At 30.9% G+C, this 24,160-nt stretch overlaps 1 protein-coding gene across 2 annotated transcripts; it reads right to left on the reverse strand.

Annotated features, from left to right (window-relative positions):
• Positions 1-3,078: 3,078 nt before the first annotated feature.
• Positions 3,079-23,977, reverse strand: LOC139489034 (PDZ and LIM domain protein 1-like). Of its 2 annotated transcripts, none has more exons than XM_071275131.1 (10): positions 23,688-23,977; positions 21,032-21,183; positions 19,359-19,497; positions 15,689-16,074; positions 10,991-11,193; positions 7,142-7,247; positions 5,720-5,805; positions 5,209-5,308; positions 3,291-3,621; positions 3,079-3,214 (listed from the first exon to the last, which is right to left on the reverse strand). In XM_071275131.1, the coding sequence occupies exons 1-9, from the start codon at positions 23,814-23,816 to the stop codon at positions 3,618-3,620; spliced, it is 1,305 nt and encodes a 434-aa protein (XP_071131232.1). In that variant the 5' UTR covers positions 23,817-23,977; the 3' UTR covers positions 3,079-3,214; positions 3,291-3,617. The 2 variants fall into 2 exon arrangements, with proteins under 2 accessions (XP_071131232.1, XP_071131233.1); XM_071275132.1 differs by having other exon boundaries at positions 11,123-11,193; positions 23,688-23,975.
• Positions 23,978-24,160: the final 183 nt, after the last annotated feature.

The following is a 24,160-nucleotide window of genomic DNA, read 5'->3' on the forward strand; positions in this document are numbered from 1 at the left end:
TATAATATTTCCATATTGACCTAAAAGTTTCTTCCTAAATATAATGCCAGAATACACAATTTTATGCTGTATGCATCATTGTAGGAAGATAATATGCTGATTTTAGATCTAGGGTGTGTTTGGATACGACCTCAGGCATATATCCAAACACACCCCTAGTGATCACTTGAGCAACTAAAAATTCTGGATGACTAACATAACTGTATCACTGTCTGTTGTGAGACAGGGAAAAAGTATCATGAAAAAACAGAATACAAAAATAGTTTTTTTTTTGACTGAAGGCTACAATGTGCTACATGTATATTTCAGAATTATGTGTAAAAATATATAAATAATCTAATCTTCTAAATATACTACAACTTCTAATGTTCTAATCTAAATATACTACAAACATTTAACTATAAAAATAATTTTAAGCACCTTTGACAGGAAGTGCCCATATGGGACATTGCATATAAATGTAAATATTACAAATAAAAAAAAACAAGTCAAAATAAAATAAAATATCTATTCTGGTAAACAAACAACTGAACCTTGCTATGGTAATTATATATATACATTGTTGGCAGTTAGGCATGTCTGACTTATCAAATTATTGGTAAATTCTTTAAAATCTACCTTTTCTTTGCCTCACAATATTTTATTTTACAAACAGAAGATGATGAAAATTGTGATTTTATGTAATTTTTTTATCTAATTAACAGTAAAACAAAGGGAAGTTATTTTTTCTATTTTCCAATGCTTACATTTCAACTTGACAGTGTGGTTTATCAACTATTTTACTTTTTCTTGTCCAAATACCATTAATACTTTGCTTTTTTCACATGTTTTTTGTTGTTGTAATGAAGTGGACTATTTAATACATTTTGTACTTTACAAAATAAAAAAATAAAAAGAATTTACCACGACAAAATAGAGCAAGGTTCAACTGTACTTCTATCAAACTTATAATATCTATCAACAAACAATCAGATGTGTCAGTCAAATTACACAGTGTTGGAAAATACCATTGCAAATTATTATTTAATTCAAGCTGACCATACATTTTATTATTTGTTATCCTTTTTAATCAGGTCATAATTGTCTGACCTTAATTTAAGCATTTTTCAACCAGTTATTCCCTACAGAAACTAATTTAATCTTACCATGTGACTGAATATTATGATAAGTACATACATACTTAATCAATGGTATTTTCACATCTGGTTTAATCAAATAAAGAAACATATTAAAATAAGAAAAGCTAAAAATTTAACAAATACTTTCATTTTAATACATGAATCAATGCCCTTTTTCATGTAAAAGTTCACAGTAACATAACAAACACAAAAAGATGGATACAGACACCAAAAAGGAAAGCAATAATTCATTGAACAGAAAGGACCTTTAAAGAAATATTGAAACATTTCAAGTAAAAATATATGTATATTATATAAATATTTAACAGTCCTTATTTGTTGTGTTGTGTCAGTCTCAGATTAAGAAACAGTACTCAGAAGCTAGGTACACACAAAATGTTAAAAATCTTTTACATATTAAATACTCAAAAAAAGAAGAAAAGAGGAGAGTGGGGAACAAAATACAATTAACCACTCCAAAACATTCAGAACAAACTTTCATTCACACAATATATCTGTGGAGAAGTAAAAGCTTTTAAAAAATACAACCCGTAGGAACTAATTAGGTATATAAAATTCATATTTCTTAAAATATGGACATACTAGCAGCTAATTTATAACTATTTCTACTCAATTTGTTTTTTGTCAATCAAGTTTTGTAAAAATTAATGTCTGAACTCGTAAGGGTAGATAGTCAATATCAGCTGTAGAAAAAAAATAATAAAAAAATAAAAAAATATTGAAGCAATAAAAGATGATATGCATTAGTTTTGAGTTAAGATGATATCATATTGTAGTGATTTTCTGATTAAAATTGCACATGTTTTCAAATGATACTGCAAAAAAAATAAACTTCTGACTAGTCAAGAAAGATAACTTGCAAAATAGATTTGGAATGGACGATAACTTTATGCAGTTGAAATAAAGATGTTGATTCTCAAAGAAATCTAAATATCCTAGATATAGCTGATTTTTAGCAGTTTTAACCCATTTTACACACCCTATTACAAATGATGTATCCCCATACATTTACAACAAAGTGGGAGCGTTAAGCTCATTATTACCCAGTATCATACCCATACAAAAAAATACATTTAATACAAAATTTCTATTTTAGGTTTCACCTTTAAACATTGAAACATCCCCAAGAAATATCTGCTTATGCTTGCATGACTTAAGGTGGTACCCAACACTTTCACTAAAATTAATTTGGCTCGTTTAATTTTCATAAAATTTTGACAATGTATTTACTTTGACCCTTCAACAAAAACATAAAAATTCAAAAAATTTTGAACCATCCGTTTTGTCAGAAAAATTACACTGGTTATATAGCAGTTTGACAAACACCAATTTTGATCATTGAGAATCTTAATATTCCCTTTACAACACAACGTAATTAAAACGTTTAGCTGATTTTACAGAGTTATCTCCCTGTAGTGTTAGGTACCACCTTAAATCTCCAAGCTTATAATATGGTACATGTATATGTATAACAATATCATTATTTAAAATATTCCACCAGAGAAAATTAAGTCATAATATCATAGAAACACAATCTTCAAAAATATAGTTGATGTTACAATATACAGTAACAGAAAACAACTGACCAAAGTTTGTATTGTATCACAGCTTAACAATAGTATACATGAAATTTGAAGGCACATTTCTTTATTATAACCTTACCCTGAACACACAAAAGCAATTTTGTAAAAAAATAATTTTCTGTGTATCTACACAGTAAGCAGTATAAAAATATATTGCAGTGCATAAAAATCTAATCTAGTAAATATTGATAAATATCTACTTTTTCAGAATACTGTAAAACAGCTCATTTTTTGTACAGTTTGAACTTTCGTCAAATTACCTCTTTGCAATGAAAGTTAACATATATATTTCTATATATGTAACACCCTTGACTTGCTTGAAAATTCCTTATCACTGTGTTCCAAGTTGTATTTCATTTTAATATTTGGGAAAATTATTTATTGTTGTGGATTGGGGGAAATTATTTTTTATAGATATATAATATCATAATCTTGCCAAAGTTTGTATACAAGCATATAGTAAACTAAACACTTCCTTAAACATTTAAATTCCTAATCTTGCCAAAGTTTGTATACAAGCATATAGTAAACTAAACACTTCCTTAAACATTTAAATTCCTAGTTTCACCAATACACGAAAATTGGTAAGCAACGAAAAATATGAATCAACAGTTTTACACATTCACAGAGTCCTTACAAAAATAACAACCAATAAATTATTATGATTCTATGAATCTGTTACTATTTTTATAACCACTTGACCATCTTCAATGAACAATTTATTTTAGAAAATCTGTAATTCAAATCTGTAAAAATTTACTTTCTTTACACACAAGGTATAAATATATATGAGCATAAATAAACAAATCTGAGCATTCTGTTAATCAGATCATATTTGTAGATATCTTCTGGGAATCACACTTCAAAATCTTAGACACATTCCAGCCAAAGATGTTTATCTGAAATAAAAAGAAAAAAGAGGGTAATAAAAGAGGGGTAAAAACATTGAATTTGCACTGCAGCAAGTGACGGTAACCTATAATTGTTAACCTTCTACATCATTTGGTATCTTGTGGAGATTTGTCTCAAAGGCAATCATAACACACCTTTTTGTTTTTATAAAGTTAGGGAGGGGCCTAAGTGGCCAAGTGGTCTAAGTAGTTACTACTGTAATCACTTGCCAGTTAACACTGAGGTTTTGTGTTTTGTGCGGTTGCACTTGACTCCAATCTTAGTTGACTAGGATTGTCAGTTTTCCTATCAAAGGTTGGTGGTTTTCTCCAGGCACCTCGGCTTCCTCCGCCAATAAAAACTGGCTGCCACGAAATAGCCCAAAAGAGGTGTTCAATTATAAAGTTTTAAGACACAAAACATGACACACAACGGTTCTTCATTTAATTAAAAAAAAAATCTCCTTAAAGTCATATTTGACAGTGATAGTAATTGGTTGCTGCCTCTTTTCCTTTTTTTTTTTAAATAGTATGTTCCAAACCTCAATTATCATTTCAAAACAAATAATCTAATTTCTAAAATAATTTGCTGTCTGACATGATTATACATTTCTTAGCTTGTGTTATGTTTGTGTTTTATCATTCTTTCTGATAAACAACATTTGTCTTGTGTTTTATGAAGCTTATCGATAAACAGTATCATTTTTATGTATAATCATGCTTATTAATAATCAGTACCAGTATCGGTTTTATGTTTAGTCTAGCATTATGGACAAATAGTATTAGTTTTGTGTTGTATCAAGCTTATCAATAAACAGTATCAGTTTTGTGTTGTATCAAGCTTATCAATAAACAGTATCAGTTTTGTGTTGTATCAAGCTTATCAATAAACAGTATCAGTTTTGTGTTGTATCAAGCTTATCAATAATCAGTACCAGTATCAGTTCTTTTGTTGTATCAAGCTTATCAATAAACAGTATCAGTTTTGTGTTGTATCAAGCTTATCAATAATCAGTACCAGTATCAGTTTGGTGTTGTATCAAGCTTATCAATAAACAGTATCAGTTTTGTGTTGTATCAAGCTTATCAATAAACAGTATCAGTTTTGTGTTGTATCAAGCTTATCAATAAACAGTATCAGTTTTGTGTTGTATCAAGCTTATCAATAAACAGTATAAGTTTTGTGTTGTATCAAGCTTGTCAATAAACAGTATCAGTTTTGTGTTGTATCAAGCTTATCAATAATCAGTACCAGTATCAGTTTTGTGTTGTATCAAGCTTATCAATAAACAGTATCAGTTTTGTGTTGTATCAAGCTTATCAATAAACAGTATCAGTTTTGTGTTGTATCAAGCTTATCAATAAACAGTATCAGTTTTGTGTTGTATCAAGCTTATCAATAAACTCAATAAACAGTATCAGTTTTGTGTTGTATCAAGCTTATCAATAAACAGTATCAGTTTTGTGTTGTATCAAGCTCATCAATAAACAGTATCAGTTTTGTGTTGTATCAAGCTTATCAATAAACAGTATCAGTTTTGTGTTGTATCAAGCTTATCAATAAAAAGTATCAGTTTTATGTTTTATAAAGCTTACCGATAAACAACATCAGCTTGTCTCATGTTTGGACCAGGGGCTTCTGCTCTTTGTTTGGCATGGATTTCACAAAATAAACAACCTTCTATCACAAAATATCCTGAAAATTAGATCAATTGATTTTTTGATAATACACATAAGAAATAAGCATGCAATAAATAGAATTTAAGGAAAAAATTGATCAAAGATACCAGTCTTGTAATTTCGTATGCCAGTTGACCTCAAGTTGTTGCAACAAGGTAATAATCATAAGACCGTTCAAGTGGGTGACAGCAACATCTACAGCCTAATAACCAATATGATTTTAAGACTCTGATAAAACCACTACAAATCATATGCAAGTTTGAGTGAAGTCATTCAAAACACACTTTAGTTAATATGTATCATGTTTAAAAGTGAAAGACAGAAAAGAAAACAGACAACAGTTTACTCTATTGGTAAATATGTTGATGACAGAAATCTTATTGAGTAAAAAAAATAATAAGGTCTTCTGGTATATATTTGTTCTCACCTTTTTGTTTTAAATTAACACCACAGGAAGTACATGTAAAGCACTGAGCATGATATGGCTGTCCCTTGATCTTGACAAATACACCACTGAAATTAAACATAATTTATCATTTCAGAATCAAAATGAATTTTTGGTACGACTTCCATAAGATTTCACCAAACTGAGTGTTCTCCCCAGGGACTTTTAGCTAAAAAAGTTGACAAGAATTTATATTCATATGAAGTAAGTTTTTTGTCTAAAGTTGCAGTAAAAAAAAAATATCCTGGTCACGGCACCAAAATGTCCCAAATATTTGAATTAAAGAAGAAAACGCTGCATGTTATAATATGTGTTATCGATTTATAGAAATGCCCAAGTATACAGGTGTCACATCACAAAGTCTATATTACAATATAAACAAGAATGTGTCCAAAGTACACGGATGCCCCACTCGCACTATCATTTTCCATGTTCAATGGACCACGAAATTGGATAAAAAATATAATTAGGCATTAAAATTAGAAAGATAATATCATAGGGAACATGTGTACTAAGTTTCAAGTTGATTGGACTTCAACTTCATCAAAAACTACCTTGACCAAAAACTTTAACCTGAAACATGCACTTTCATTTTCTGTGTTCAGTGGACCGTGAAATTGGGGTCAATAGTTTAATTTGGCTTTAAAATTAGAAAGATCACATCATAAGGAACATGTGTACTAAGTTTCAAGTTGATTGGACTTCAACTTCATCAAAAACTACCTTGACCAAAAACTTTAACCTGAAACATGCACTTTCATTTTCTATGTTCAGTGGACCGTAAAATTGGGGTCAAAAGTTTAATTTGGCTTTAAAATTAGAAAGATCACATTATAAGGAACATGTGTACTAAGTTTCAAGTTGATTGGACTTCAACTTCATCAAAAACTACCTTGACCAAAAACTTTAACCTGAAACATGCACTTTCATTTTCTATGTTCAGTGGACCGTAAAATTGGGGTCAAAAGTTTAATTTGGCTTTAAAATTAGAAAGATCATATCATAAGGAACATGTGTACTAAGTTTCAAGTTAATTGGACTTCAACTTCATCAAAAACTACCTTGACCAAAAACTTTAACCTGAAGCGGGACAGACGGACGAACGAACAGACGGACGAACAGACGGACAGACGAACGGACGCACAGACCAGAAAACATAATGCCCCTCTACTATCGTAGGTGGGGCATAAAAAATAAGTGATGTTCCGGCATTGTGTTTGTGTCGTATTTACAACAAGTAGATTATTAGGTGCAAATTATTTTCAGAGTAATATTCTAATTTTTATCTTATCTATACAGAATAATTGCTACTTGAGTTCTGCTGTCAAAAGTTGAAATATTCCAAAAGAAAATTTGTCCATTTACAGTACTTGAGAATGTGAATTGCATCCTTGGAAAACTCACCTGACCATATTTCCACACTTTACACAGTGCATCATTTCTTGTTTTGGTGACTGGTTTTGTGAGGGATCAAACTTTGGTGCTGTCACTGATCTAAATCCACTCGGTCCTGAAATAGGTTTCTATTTATAAATTTAAATACAAAACAAGAATGTGTCCATAGTACACTGATGCCTCAAATGCACCATCATTTTCTTTGTTAAGTGGACTGTAAAATTGGGGTAAAAAATCTAATTTGGCATTAAAATTATAAAGATATCATATAGGGAACATGTGTTCTAAGTTTGAAGTGGATTGGACTTTAACTTCATAAAAAACTACCTTGACCAAAAACTTTAACCTGAAGTGGGATAGACAGACAGACAAACATATGAACTGACATACGAAAGAATGGACCCACAAGCAGAAAAACCTGATGTCACAAGGTGAGGCATAAAAATCCACCATCACTTCCAATGTAAAATTGTCCCTCTCTTATAAGGTTCCTTCAAAGGGAAGTCAATATGCTTCCATATGATCAATTATAACTGTACAAAAGAAATGCCGTAACATTGTAAATGATCCCTTTCCTGAGTTTATCTTGATCAATACTGCTCTATTAAAATTGCCAAGGAGGACTGACCTTAAAAGAGAACTATAAGTTTTAAAGGTTGGAAAAAAATATACACTCAATAGCTATTGGTAAATCATAGAGAATTTATTTACTTGACAACCATTAATAAAAACAAGAATGTGTCCATAGTACACGGATGCCCCACTCCGACTATCATTTTCTATGTTCAGTGGACCGTGAAATTGGGGTCAAAACTTTAATTTGGAATTAAAATTAGAAAGATCATATCATAGGGAACATGTGTACTAAGTTTCAAGTTGATGTAACTTTAACTTCATCAAAAACTACCTTGACCAAAAACTTTAACCTGAACTTTGCACTATCATTTTCTATGTTCAGTGGACCATGAAATTAGGGTCAAAACTATAATTTGGCATTAAAATTAGAAAGATCATATCATGGGGAACATGTGTATTAAGTTTCAAGTTGATTGGACTTCAGCTTCATCAAAAACTACCTCGACCAAAAACTTTAACCGGACGGACGAACGGAGGCACAGACCAAGCAATAACTTGTTACTTTTAAAGATTTATCTATACAAACAAATATTACTTTTAAATATACTCATTTTAAAACAATGCAAACACATAATAAGTAGCTGTCAAGTTGACTTTTAACACTTAGAAGTATATGGGTCAACAGTGAATATTGTTGTACAAACATTTACCGGTAGTTGATTCATCTTACGTTTATTAAAGTGACCACAAATATTGCAGACTGATGGTACTTCAGATTATCTTTAAGTGAAGTTTAAAATGAACAAAACAAACAATTTAGACACAATTTTTGTTAACAACAAATATCCTATATTCTTATCACACATCAAAGCATTTAAATTTACTTGGGTGATGATAGGAAGGTTCAATAGATTTCAACCTTATAGTAACACATATTTCTTTGTTCATGTTTAAAATGACAATTGTTTTAGTAATCATTAATTTTAAAACTGATGACATATCTGAAATATTGTTTATTAGTCATGTTGATAAAGATAAAACAAATTACCGGTAGATCTAAAAAAAAAAATCTATATAATATTAGATGAAAATTTAATTATAAAAATTTGAGGAATAAAGACTTTTTTATATTGGACTTCAAAGAAGCTAAAGGCTCACAGAATCAGGAATTCATCAACTGACTGGCAAATCCTTTTCATGCATAGATGAACTCTTTAACATTTGTAGCAGTCTGTCTTTATTTTGGGACTGGCCATTGGTTATGAGGGTAAATCAAGAAATTGAACAAAATCTATCAAGTGTTATTTTCAATTTAGAGTACAGGTAACTGCTAGCAAAAATATTATTAGGCCTGAAATTTTTGAATATTTTTATAAATCTTTTTTCAGCATTCCAGTCAGTTACAAGTTTAAAGTTTAGAAGAATTATAGCATTTTTATTTGAACATAGTTTTATATGTTTAGTATTGTAACCTTGTTGCCAAAAAAAATCTCAGTAAGTAGTTAACTCTTTTGAAGTAAAAACATTCACAAAAAATATATACAATAAAACACACCCATGCATTCTGAAAATTTCAAAATACAATGATCAAACAAGGTCCAGGGTCAAGGATAACAACAGCAACAATTCGTGTGTTAACAAGTTTTTCTTGCAAGTGGTTAAATTTACTTTAATTTTCCATAAAGTATTAATACAAAAAATATATGTATTTTCTGATGTTTAAACATAAATTGTGACATCGTAACTCAGTCCAAACTAAGATGCTTAAATGGACCTCACATAAAATGTTATATGACCAGAACAGCAGCAAGAATATGTGTTAACACATCTATTGTTTCTACTGTAACTGTAAATTTCTCTGACGATCAGGCAGTAGTACATGTATAACAGTATGTAACCAGATGCTCCGCAGGACACAGCTTTATACGACTGCAGAGTTCCACCCTGAACAGTTGGGGCAAGTATGGACACAACATTCAAGCTTGATACAGCTCTGAATTTGGATTGTGATTAAATAGTTGACAGAACATAGGTTTCTGACACAGAATGAATGTGGTCTAAGAACTTAAACTTAAAAACTTAAAAATTTTAAATTGGACATTTACCTAAAATAGTCCAATATCCAAAATCTAAATACATGGTAAGATTCAGCATATCAAAGAACCCCAAGAATTCAATTTTTGTTAAAATCAAACTAAGTTTAATTTTGGACCCTTTGGACCTTAATGTAGACCAACTTGAAAACGGGACCAAAAATTAAGAATCTACATACAAAGTTAGATTGGCACATCAAAGAACCCCAATTATTCAAATTTTGATGAAATCAAACATAGTTTAATTTTGGCCCTTAATTCCTAACCTGTTGGGAATAAAACTCCCAAAATCAATCCCAACCTTCCTTTTATGGTCATAAACCTTGTGTTTAAATTTTATAGAGTTCTATTTACTTATACTAAAGTTTATGGTGCAAAAACCAAGAAAATGCTTATTTGGGCCCCTTTTTGGCCCCTAATTCCTAAACTGTTGGGACCAAAACTCTGTAATAATCCCAACCTTCCTTTTGTGTTAATAATCTATACCAAATCTACACAAGTTATAAAAATAACATTGAAAGGCATATAACATAGAGAAAATAGGATTATTGTAAAAAAAGAATGTAAGTTGAAAAGGGAGAAAAACACACATAATTACATGCATAAATTACTGTAGATTCATTATTATTTGTTGGCTACCAATGTTCTTGAATTTCATGGGTACAGGTGAACCACAAAATTAAAAGTTCAACGAATGACATATTTTCTATAGGATAGTAAGCAGAGCTTGACAAAACCATGAAATTAAATATCCATGGACATGCAAGTTCTCCTTAATCCATGAAAATTGGTACCCGCGAAATAAATGGATCCACAGTATCAAAGTTGTTGATCAAAAGGCAACCATGTAATATTGATGGACATCATTTCATGGTGCCAAAAAATGGGAGTTTTTATGATCTTGTTGCATTTTCTCAATAATAAAGAATACAACAATATTCTTAGTTCACAATATTTCTGATTTTCTGTGGACACCAGAATAAGAAACCATGGGTATTTTTTTTCTTACTGTAACAACATTTTTTTTTTTGTGGCTTCAATGGTAACCTAATTTTGAACTGATTACAGTTTTCAAAGACTGCTCACCGCCCAGTTTCAAATTATAAATTAATCTGAAAAACTCAAAATGGCCACCACAAATAAGAGAACCTTAATTCACAATAAAAACTTTGAAGCACAAACAACATACTTTCCACTTCAGGATTAGTATTAATAATTTCATGCTGATTATTGTCTTCACACTTCACACTGTTAGAGTTGTCGTCTGCTGTTTCAGGTAAGGGAGCATGCTCAGTGACCTCTGTGACCTCATCATCATCACCTGTGTCTTCTTGTATTGGCTGATATGTTCCACTGATTTTCATTCCTACAGGTGCATCTTCTACATCTAAGCTGTAACAACAAATGTAAAGTTAAAGGGAAACTTCGCAAAAAAATCAAAAATTGATATTATGTTCATTCTGTATAAAAATGCTCAAATTCATAGATATTAAAGTTTTATTCCGCTAGATAAGCGATCACCATCGATTTTAAATTTAGAGTATCAATTCTCTGCGATCCGCCATTTTGTCTTCTTTCCCGATTAATAAAAATGATATGTCTATAAACCACAAGGAAACAAAACTACAGTAACCGATGTAGTCGTAATTGCGTGTCGATATCTTGTCAATCGTACGGTTGTTTTATCCGACTAACTAACTTGATACGAAAAATATTCTTACTTTTTTTAAATTACCATGGTCTGTTGTTTTTAAACTGTTGATATTGGAATTAGGTGAAAAGTTAAAGTTGAAATCATAAATAAGTGATCCGTGAAAATTGTTTTCGAAAATCTAATTTGTTCATAATTCTTTAAAGTAATAAACAAATATATTTTTATCTTCCCTCATCTGATCACCAGCATGGCTAAAGGTATTACTTCCAAAGGTATTGTGAGGGGTGTGAGGTGACACGTCCAGGTATTCAAGCGATTTCCTGTCGGGCTTGCAAGTTCATGCATCGTTTCACTTCTGGAGGTATTGATCAGTGTACACGGCTGATAACTTATAACTTATAACTTTCCATTTTGAACTATCAGATGAATAATATACAACTCTGTCTTACTTGTCATTACTAAACTCATACGCTTGTTTATAAATAACATTTCTGGTGTAAAGAATATAATTCATAAACATATAAATAATACCCAAAAAATAAGATTTGATGAAATTAAAATCTATTTAAATATTTTTTCCAAGGGTGAATTTGGGAAAATGTAATATATAGTCATTGTCAATAGTGAAGGACAGATTGGAACAGACCAGAAATAAAAAAAAAAAATGTACGCACTTGCCGACGATTCGTTTATACGACTGGATAGAAAGTTACGGAACTATAGCGCAATTTAAAATATATACATGTATACATTGAACATAAGAAAAAAACATATATTTAGAATAAATAAGGGTAAAAGTGTTGTAAATAGACTAGTCCACGTATGCCAACAGTATGTAATCATCGAATGTCGATAGACTATTGTATACCAGAAGAAGAAGAGAACCAATTTGATTTAAATACAGGTCGATGTATAACTTTTGCTTTGGTTCATTGAAGCTGTGGACCTAGTAAAATCACAGATTTATATTTCAATAAGATTGTTCTCGAATAAAGGAAGTAATTCGTCATCACAATTGTTATATATGCCACTGGACGAACACTAATTATCCCCAGGGAATGTGAATATTTTGCTGGGAAACTTTTGAGTATCAAAGTTTCAAATTAATTTCGGGATTTATTTTCTTTCTTGGTATTCAATAACAGAAAAAAGAATAAATTACTTGTTCGCTAAATAGGGGTATTCTTGTCAGATAAAAGACTTTTAGTTATATTTAAAAAATAGGGAAATATGACATTAAATTGGTTCTGTCTTTTTTTTAAACATCGTTAAAAAGATGTGTGTCTAAGGTGAACGCCACAAGAACCCTGTAATACTAGTACGAGAGTATAGCATGTAAACATTCCTTCTCAATAATATGGTTGTATTGGAAATCTTTTCATACAGATTGACAACTCATTGTCCGATATGCATGTAATATTTGCCACATGACGCCCATAGTTCTTTCTACCATCATCATCTTATTCTGTGATATTGCTGTAAACATCGATGGTTCACACCCAAACAAAATGGGAGTAATGGACCTTCAGAGCTTCTCCGTGTTATACACTTGTGAAATATATAGACGAAATTTCTGTATTGAAATGAATCTACATCTCACAAACAGGATTTTCAAATAACGATTGTGAGTAATCACCTTACAAACCAATATAAACGTATGGCAAGATATAACCATGAAGGAATTTAGTTTTTGTCAGACGCAAGAACTCATCACTATATATATCATAAACGTATACGTATATATATGCATACAGTTTCAAATATTAAGAACAAGCGGTCGATGTCGATAGTCTGTTTTCTAACTGTTCAGAGTTAGACATGTCACTTGTTCATTCTTGGAAGCCTTCATATTCCCCGTCTAACGATGGGAACTCTTTCTGATTGTGTTGACTATAAATGCTTGTATGGTAATTCTGTCGTTTATCTGTACAAGCGGTTGCATTTCCTCTCCTTTCCCAACAAACAAACGAACGAAACGCCACTAGTCTGATTTCTCTGGAGCTCATCCTCAATGGCTCTTATACGTCAGGAAACTTACATGTATACTAATAATGATTGTTTCAAGAACAACGATGTATGGACGAACTATTATAAATTCGTCAATATCAGTTATGCATGAATAAAATATAACTTTTATTACAACTACTGTATTACTTATTTGGATTAATGACGGCTATCATGTTCAACATTGCACAAATATTATCATAGAATTTTAAAAAAAATCCTCAAAAATCCTCAAAAGAAATAATGCCTTAGCTTAGATAATTGATATTCTTTTCACAAAAAGTTCGTGTAAATGATTGTCAAATGAATTTAATTATGTAAGAATAAAATGTTAAAAAGAAACTAAAAAAAAATCATGCATGTTGTATGTTGTATTTTTTTGTCAATTAAAAACTTTAAAATTGCAATAGTTTTATTAGCATTTAAACACAGCCAGATTTGAATACAAGTTAAGAAATTCCGGTAAAGTCAATGATATCAAACAGATGTACAATGGTATATCAAATTGGGTAATATTGCATTTAGTTTTTATAAAAGATTAAAACTACTATTGTGTGCTTCATATTTGAATCTTTACGCCAATTGCCGCTAAGAAAGTAATCAAAAATTGTTTCCTTTTATTTTTATACACTTTCGGAATTACGAATCTGAATTTTATTTTCAATTAATTTACACAATTTAATTATTGTATCTTTATTTCTATCGTGTATTAAATCTTAGTGTATTAACATCGTGACAGCATACTCTTTCTAATCCTTTCTGTTTATCCTTTCCAAATAACAACATTTATACCTGTGTACGCTTGAACTCACACCTGCGGCTAAATAGCTACAAGGTAAACGAATTGACCTCAAGCCGAGAAATATACAGTGACCTTTACAAAATAATATACACACTCTGCTCACACATTAGTTGCATTGAAATGATTATCAAAACAATAACGGTAAATAGAACTGAAATATTTTCAGTTCAATATCAGTAAAAATGTTCAATAAATATTTTATGAAAAAAATCTCAACAATAATTAATTAAATTTATTCAAAAACATTTACTAGAGATAATTTTATAGGAGTTTAATTCAATCAATACAAAACGGTATATGCATATTCATTTTCGATCATTCTTATATTGTGGTTCATAACTTCGACCATTCGTCAGCTGTGCGCTTTTAATTACGTATATTGTCGATAAGCTATAAGAGTTGAACAGATTTTATTTTTTCCCAGAATTCAATAAATCGGGCTAATACGTCACGACCCACTCGAGAATTCAACCAAAAAAGTTACAAATACTTGATTTTCTCCGTTATTAGAAGGAATATAAATTTAAAACTTTGCAAATGTGTTTTTTATGTTAAGATGAACATAATTAGATGATAAGTAAAAAATCGCGGAATTTCCCTTTAAATATCTTTGAATTGAGATATATAAGTGGAACTCCTCCTTTTAAAAATGGTTGGATCCGCACCTGATTTGTTAACAAATTATCTTGCAATTTGTCAATTTATCAATTTAGATTTTAAAGGAAATTTCGTTGTTCATGTAACAAATTTCATACAAAGTTAAACTATTGGGTAGATATCCATTGATTAGGGCTTTCATAACCAATTACAATGTTGTGTAGTAAACTTTTAAAAATATTACCCACAATGCAATATATTCTACGAATTATATTTTGATCCTCTATAAAAAAAAGTTAGATATTGACATCATATTTCATGTATTTTTCAATCTGTTGTTTCAGAGTTAATAAGGGACCTGAATTATCAGATTTAGGTCAATTGGTAAGTGCGCAAAATGTCACTTAAGTATTGCTAGTTCAATTTTCTTTTTACATAAGGAAAAACAAAAACTAATTTTTTTAAATTTTAAGACACAGCTGTATAGTGAAAGCAATGACCAATAAAAAATTCATATTTAATAATTAAACAAGAATGTGTCCCAAGTACACAGATGCCCAATCAACACTATCATTTTCTATGTTCAGAGGACCATGAAAATGGGATAAAATCTCTAATTTGGCATTAAAATTAGAAAGATCATATCATAGGGAACATGTTTACTAAGTTTCAAGTTGATTGGACTTAAACTTCATCAAAAACTACCTCAACCAAAAACTTTTACCTAAAGTGGGACAGACAGACAAACGGAAGGGCGGATGGACAAAAGGATGGACGGATGCACATACCAGAAAACATAATGCCAATAAAATTGTCATGAAATATCTTACTTTTTCATTTCTTCCTGTATTCCTTTTGTCTGGACATTGTAACTTTCAGCAATATGAGGAGCAGAGTACAAGCCCATTGGAGAATTAAACTGAGCATGGACAACTGTTGGAACAGGTACTTTAGGTGATGTAGGACTCATTGGCTGACGTTGTTGTTGTGGGGGTGGCCTATATTGTTGTTGCTGCTGCTGTTGTTGTTGTTGCTGTTGTCTATATTGCTGCTGCTGTTGTTGAGGAGGTGGTTGATATTGCTGTTGTTGTTGAGGGGGTGGTCTATACTGTTGCTGTTGTTGTTGTTGGTATTCTGGTCTTGGCGGTTCATACTGGCTTGATTGTCCAAATGGTTTCGCTGAACGATTGTGGCTACTTCCTATTTTTAAAGACTCCTAAATTTTCAATATATTGAAATATTTGTTATTATTTTATAAGTGAATGATATAAATTGTGTAAATGAATCTCAGAGGATAAGTTGAAAATTAACAAGAGGCTCTCAAGAGCCTGAATCGCTCACCTGAATTTTTTTGGTTTAATCTCTCATCAATGATTATTTTGGCTTTTCAATTTATTTAAATGTTCTTTGAATCGTCCTATTTTCTTCAAAAGCAAAAAAAAATCATTTTCTCCTATGTTCTATTTTAGCCATAGGAGCTATGTTTCTTGACATACAAGGAAATGAAATATAAAATTTATACTAGATACTCTGAAACTCTGAAACTCATTTAGCATAAGTTTTGCTGAAATTGATACAGCAGTTTCATAAGAGAAGATTTTTTAAAGTAAGTCAACATGGTGAACAAATTGTGAAAAAAGTCTTTAAAGGGCAATAACTCCTAAAGAGGTCAATTGACAATTTTGGTCAAATTGACTTATTTGTAGATCTTACTTTGCTGATCATATTTGCTGTTTACAGTTTATCTTTATCTATAATAATATTCAAGATAATGAATAAAAAATTGCAAAATTTCCTTAAAATTACCAATTAAGTGGCAGCAACCCAACAATTGGATGTTTGATTCATCTGAAAATTTCAGGGCTGATAGATATTGACCTAATGAACATTTTTACTCCATGTCAGATTTGCTCTTAATGCTTTCGTTTTTGAGATATAAGCCAAAAACTGCATTTGACCCCTATGTTCTATTTTAAGTAACGGCGGCCATGTTTTTTGACGGATCAAAAATCAAAGCACACACTTTGTGCAGGATAATCTAAGGAACAACCATGCTAAGTTTTAACCAAATCCATTCAGTAGTTTCAGAGGAGAAGATTTTTTAAAGTTAGCAAATATGATGAACAAATTGTGAAAAATTGTCATTAAAGGACAATAACCCCTTAAGGGGTCAATTGACAATTTTGGTCAAATTAACTTATTTGTAGATCTTACTTTGCTGATCTTTTTTGCTGTTTACAGTTTATCTTTATCTATAATAATATTCAAGATAATGACCAAAAACTGCAAAATTTCCTTAAAATTACCAATTAAGTGGCAGCAACCCAACAATGGTTTGTTTGATTCATCTGAAAATTTCAGGGCTGATAGATCTTGACCTAATGAACATTTTTACTCCATGTCAGATTTGCTCTAAATGCTTTCGTTTTTGAGATATAAGCCAAAAACTGCCCTTGACCCCTATGTTCTATTTTAAGTAACGGCGGCCATGTTTTTTGACGGATCAAAAATCAAAGCACACACTTTGTGCAGGATAATCTAAGGAACAATCATGCTAAGTTTTAACCAAATCCATTCAGTAGTTTCAGAGGAGAAGATTTTTTAAAGTTAGCAAATATGATGAACAAATTGTGAAAAATTGTCATTAAAGGACAATAACCCCTTAAGGGGTCAATTGACAATTTTGGTCATATTAACTTATTTGTAGATCTTACTTTGCTGATCTTTTTTGCTGTTTACAGTTTATCTTTATCTATAATAATATTCAAGATAATGACCAAAAACTGCAAAATTTCCTTAAAATTACCAATTAAGTGGCAGCAACCCAACAATGGTTTGTTTGATTCATCTGAAAATTTCAGGGCTGATAGATCTTGACCTAATGAACATTTTTACCCCATGTCAGATTTGCTCTAAATGCTTTCGTTTTTGAGATATAAGCCAAAAACTGCATTTGACCCCTATGTTCTATTTTAAGTAACGGCGGCCATGTTTTTTGACGTATCAAAAATTGAAGCGCACATTTTGTGCAGGATATACTAAGGAACAATCATGTTAAGTTTTAACCAAATCCATTCAGTAGTTTCAGAGGAGAAGATGTTTGAAAAATTGTTAACGACGACAGACGACGACGACGACGACGACGACGACGACGTCGACGACGACGGACGCCAAGTGATGAGAAAAGCTCACATGGCCTTTTAGGCCAGGTGAGCTAATAATAATAGATTGGTTACCAAGGGTGACATATGGAAGTGGAATTGCACCTTGGGTAAATTATCAAAAGATCCATTTTTATTAGTTTATACATGATAACTGATATAAAATTAATTAAATTATGTGTTATAATAATTTCTAGTTTGTATAAAAAAAATCTACTGATGATTGCATTTTCTATATTTAAAAAATTCTGTAATTGCTCGGAACATTACTTTAAAATTTTTCTAATTTTCATCTTATGGTTTGTCATTCAGAGATATATTTCTACATAAAATTTACAAATAATAATAATAAATAACCAGCATCTAACATATTTGTGTACAATCTTATAAAAAATTTCAACTGCTTCCAAATGACTTTTGAGGTTTCACAAGTAACATTGTTTAGACTGAGTTGTTATTTATGCAGTATTCTATAAGTATGATAAAATGCAACTACCGGTACATTCAGGTTGCAAATCTTTCCATGCAAATCCGATAAATAACTAAACTCTTAGTTGGCATATATATCAAATTAACATAAAATGTATGCGTTTTTTTCAAGTTGATAGGACCACATACTACCTTAAGGATTATGTACCCTTGTGTTGATTCAATGCTAAATATAGCCAATCCACAGCCTTTCCCCTTATACTCTCATGTTTGGCAATTCTGTGACTGATAGATAGAGGATTATTGCATGCAGTGCTAGCATTGATTTTGTTCAAACAAGTTTATTAATTCAGTTATTGGATAAAACAAATATAAATATGGACAAAATCGAGTACCGGGTACACCTTTCAGGGTGCGCTCGACTTTGGTGACTCAGCATGAGGTTTTTTGGAATTTAAAGGTTGTTTTGGCCTTTTTGTAAATAACAAACGCTAGCACATCATAGAAAAGCAAGTGAGTACTCTATGTTTAAAATTTTATAACAAAACTCTCTGTATTAAAGGCTGTGGATTTTCTATAAAAATCTTGGTTTATTTGCCACAAAGTCCCTGTTTTCTATTGAATGCAACAAAACAGTAACTAATTATGCTTTGCACGAAGTTTCCCCTTGGTATATGTACAAAATGGTCTATCTCTATCATTCATTATATTTGTTGTTTTGATTGCAGTTTGATAAATTCGTACTTAACTGGCTACAAAAGGGGTCATTAACCTGAAAACAAACTTGGACCAGATGTGGGACAGATGTTAAAATTATGCAGACTGAAAAACAAAATGCTCCTCTCCTATAGAAGGCAGGGCATAAAAAAATAAGATATTCTAAATCAGTTCTAAATGAATGCATTTGTACCAGTGGTCCATCTCTGGTGAGGTCTGTTTTCTGGACTGCTGTAATGGTATCTCCAGTAGCAGTCTTTATTTGACGTAATTCTTGTGGACGTAGATCCGACAAGGCTGTTACTTTTGGTTTCCATACTTCTACAGCACCTCTGTAAATAAAATAAGTTAATTTCAGAAGTTGTCTCCCATTTATATTATTTCAGAAGTTGTCTCCATTTAAAATAATTCAGAAGTTGTCTCCCATTTATATTATTTCAGAGGTTGTCTTCCATTTATATTATTTCAGAAGTAGTCTCCCATTTAAAATATTTCAGAAGTTGTCTCCCATTTACATTGTTTCAGAAGTTGTCTCCCACTTATATTATTGCAGAAGTTGTCTCCCATTTATATTATTTATCAAGATTTTCCCCTCATTTGCCAATTTAGGAACATTGAATATTCTTTTAATTTGTAGATAATGCATGTAGAATAATTTTTGTGACAGTTGCAGATGAAAATTGACTGATGCAAAATTTCAAATTGGCAATTGATCAGGGGTTCAAATGCAGAGATCTGGTTCCTTTAAATTTGATTTAAGGTCCTTTTAAAGTTTGATAATCCTTTTCAAAATACTAAACTTGATTGAATAATAAATGCATGAAAGAATTCAGCGGCAGATCCAGAATTTTTCTTAAATGAGGGCCCACTTACTGCCCAAAATGGGGGTTTGCTCCGGTCATGCTTCACTGATTCCCTAAACAATCAACCAATTTTTTTCCAGAAAAAAAGGGGGGGGGTTGAGACCCATAGCCCCCCCTCTAAATCTGCCTCTGGAATTAAGGTTTTGCTTGACATGACAAAGTATTGCTATGACTTTTGATTAAAAGAGGATGATCAAAACTGATACAGGAAACCAAAACTGTTTTCAAAAAAGAGAATTTTAATCCTTTTGATATAACAGAAGACATGAAGTAAACATATATATTTAAAGTCATATAGCTCCTTATATATGGAGGCTCTTATACATCCTTGGCTTTCAATTTATTGAGTTTAAGTTTTCATGATAAATGCAAAGCTAGAAAAGCACTTTGACACACCAAATTTTTAAAGTGTTTTTCTCGTTTGAATTGTGTTTACATTGTCATTTCAGGGCCTTTTATAGCTGACTATGCGGTATGGGCTTTGCTCATTGTTGAACGCTGTACGCTGACCTATAGTTGTAAATTTCTGTTTCATTTTGGTCTCTTGTGGAGAGTTGTCTCATTGGCAATCATACCACATCTTCTTTTTTCTTTTTTTATATTATCTTCATTAAAAGACAGCAGAATAGAATAATTGTTAATTTTTAAGTCATTTAGATTCTCATGAAGAGTAACTTCTTTGTATTTTTATTTTTAAATTTTGCACTTTGTACATTAAGGGCAACACTTTACTTTTGATATCAATATGTTTATTTTTAAGCATTGACCTTAACAGAATTTAACATAATTCAACAGAAGAAAATTATGCAGAACTGCTTTCATTTTGACCAAGTAATTAAGAAAATTGTTATGGTAAAATGTTTATGGAGAAGTTCACAAACAGTACAATAACCTATACTGTTTATCTCTTCCCTCAGAACATAACTATGACACTTATTATATTAATGATCAAAAGATGCAAGAAATATCCCATAAATATCAATTACATTTATTAAATTATTACCTGACTACAGTCATGTATATTTCATTGCCAGATCTGATCATCTCCATTTTAGCTTGTTCATGTGATAGCTGATCTGTGTTAGCATTGTTAATGAATAGGATACCATCCCCTGCCTGCAGACCGGCCCTATCTGCTACACTATTTGGGTTCACCTAAAAATAAAGATTTTAGCTGTAACTTTCACGATTAAAACTTGTCTTTGGTTTTGTAGTACATGTATGTACCAAATACACAACCCCCCCCCCCCCGTGGGGTACAGCAAAACTAATTACCTGAAAAAGATCACTATATGACCTTTTTATATGATTAAAGCTTGTCAGGCAGTTAAATATTTAAGTCTATTTTTCAAATTTTTAACGACCAAATGTTAGTATTATAACTGGTATGTTGCATAAATCTGTGCAAAATCTCTTGGAATTGTGAAATACTTTGCTCCATCATGTCCATGAAAACAAGAATAATTCATAAAAAGCAAGAAATTAATCAGAGCAAATGTTATTTTACAAATATTAAGATTTGCCATTGCCCCAAATGCCTTAAATCACCATGTGTAATCATGGTATTATAATAGGCCTATTAAAAAAAATAAAAAGGTACATGTATTGTGTGTTCTAATTTTTGCTGTCAAGTCTAATTTTTTCTTTTACTTTATTTAAGTTACAGTGATATATTTGTCATGATTAAAATTCATAGCACACAAAAAATAACTTATTGCTCCATAACTTTATGTTACAAATGTACTTTAACAACAGTAAGTCCTAAACAGGAGAAATAATCTTATTTTTTTGCTTGCTCTCATTTCAATGAAAAATCTAATTTGGATGAAAAAATTAAAATACATTCAATAATAAATACAACCATAACTTTTCATGAAAATTAATAAATATATATATTATTCCCTCTCTTACATGAAGTAGTATTTCAGTAAAGTATAAATTACTTCCCTTTACAAAAGCAGATATTTAAAAAATTCATACTCGTACAACAAGCCCGAACTCAACAATGTCAAAAATGTCTGTATATTTTCCCCTCTTGTTTATGTTTAAAATAATCAATGGTTGAGAAATTAAGAGATATTTTCCATGACAATAATCATCAGGAATTTAATACATTAACTGGCTCAATAGAGAAATATGTAGAACAATACTTAGATCTCTATAAACAAATCTAACATTATCCTTTAAGATAGGTCTGAGGGTCAAAACAAACTGTTGGTGGCAGAACACAGACTGTTTTAAATGCCTTACTACATATGTCATAATATATCGAGGAATGATTTATTTTAATAGCATTTAAAAATAAAAGAAAGTTGTTTAAAACATGATCTATAGCTTTTATCTTCTTTTTTCTTTCTTTTTTTGTTTAAAGAAAATCTTCATTTTTACTACTAAAATGTATTATAAAAGGAAAGATTTTCTAACTGAAAGTCTCTGTGACAGATTTCATCACAGATATTATTAAATAAAAAACAAAACAATACAATGAACTTTTCAAAAACAAATCATGTTTTTATATATATGTAATTCAACTACCATAACTACATTACATGTTTATTATCATTATTAATGTATTACATGTCACAGACATTCCAAATCATGCTGGCCTTTGTAAAACTTCGGAGGATATCACTTCTGCTTTATGATATATATTAACCTTTGGTTACATAATAGCTTTCTAATGTAAGCAGCAACATGCAAACCCTTCAATATAAAATTGAATTGGGATACATACATCATGTACATGTACTCTGTGCTGCCGGAATAAATTGAGTGAATTAGCTTTATTGGTTTTAGATCCAGATTATGAATTCCAAACTTGTCCATATCATAGGCGGATCCAGGGGGGGGCCCCTTTCGTGGGAAAAATTTGGTTGATTATATAGGGAATCATTGAAGCATGACTGGAGTGGGCCCCCTTAGGTCAGTCAGCGGTACCCCCCCCCCTTAGGAAAAGTTCTGGATCCGCCACTGCATATATATTTCATTAAAAGGTTGACCATTCTTTAATTTATAGATCATTGTCTCAAAAAGAAGCTGGCAAAATATCATTGGTAATGTATTTTTGGACAGTTTACTCCAAGGGATATTCACCCCAATTAGAGTAATTAATGAAAAGAAAATAAGACTTCTAGAATATAAATACTAATTACTATTAAATTAGTTATAACACATGTATACCAGCCCCCTCTTCACCCTCACTATAGCAATATCTATACTACAAAATTGTAAATATGATCCAAGCAAGTATTTGTTTATTCAAAACATTTTTGACATTACATATAATACAGTTTTCATTCACAATACAAATACACCTGTATGTATGTAACATGCATGACCTTATATGGGAGTCAGTGAAAGTGATACCCTTATTCTATTGGCTGGATGCCTGTTTTCATTATTTTTAATACATATTTGTATTTTCCTTGTAAATTTTATAATTATTTCACATGTGAACTCATGTAATAAATATAAATGAGTCTTTTTTTCATTAATATTAACTTTTTAAGTTATTGTTACAACTGAATTCGAAAAAAAGTTTCGCCTCCAAACAACTTCATAGATCTACTGTATCTTCCATTAACCCACAGGATATTCAACATAAACTTTACTTTCTTTAATTGTCCACTTTACTCTCATTTATATCAACGTTTACCTACCGACTGTACAGACAGTGGAATGTTAAAATCCGTGCCACCCTGCAGACGAAATCCCCATGACACACCCGAGTCCCGTCGGCTTAATCGGATGGTTAAAGTTTCTGCAGGTCTAAATTCCACGATAGACATCTTGTCAAATTGTCCTAAATGTACAGTTTTCTCAACACTAATATATTCAGAGGGCAGCTAGTGCAAATAACAAGATGCACCTTATATCGGAAAACATTAATAAATAGTGCTGTGTATTATGGTCTTATTTCTTTTCGGTACCGTGTAATACCGTAAAAACTTATAACCAAATAGACTAGTAATACACCATAACGGGCTACGAAAGACCCTGTTTAAAAAATGTAACTATGAAACAAACAAAAGTAATTTTCGAATCATTATTTCAAAGATTTCTCACTCATTAAACAACGAAATTTTTGGTACATTGTTTCATAAATAATTGTGGTATCTGTAATATTTTAATA

The sequence above is a fragment of the Mytilus edulis genome, chromosome 9 (assembly GCF_963676685.1).
Source record: "Mytilus edulis chromosome 9, xbMytEdul2.2, whole genome shotgun sequence".
Lineage (NCBI taxonomy): Eukaryota > Metazoa > Mollusca > Bivalvia > Mytilida > Mytilidae > Mytilus > Mytilus edulis.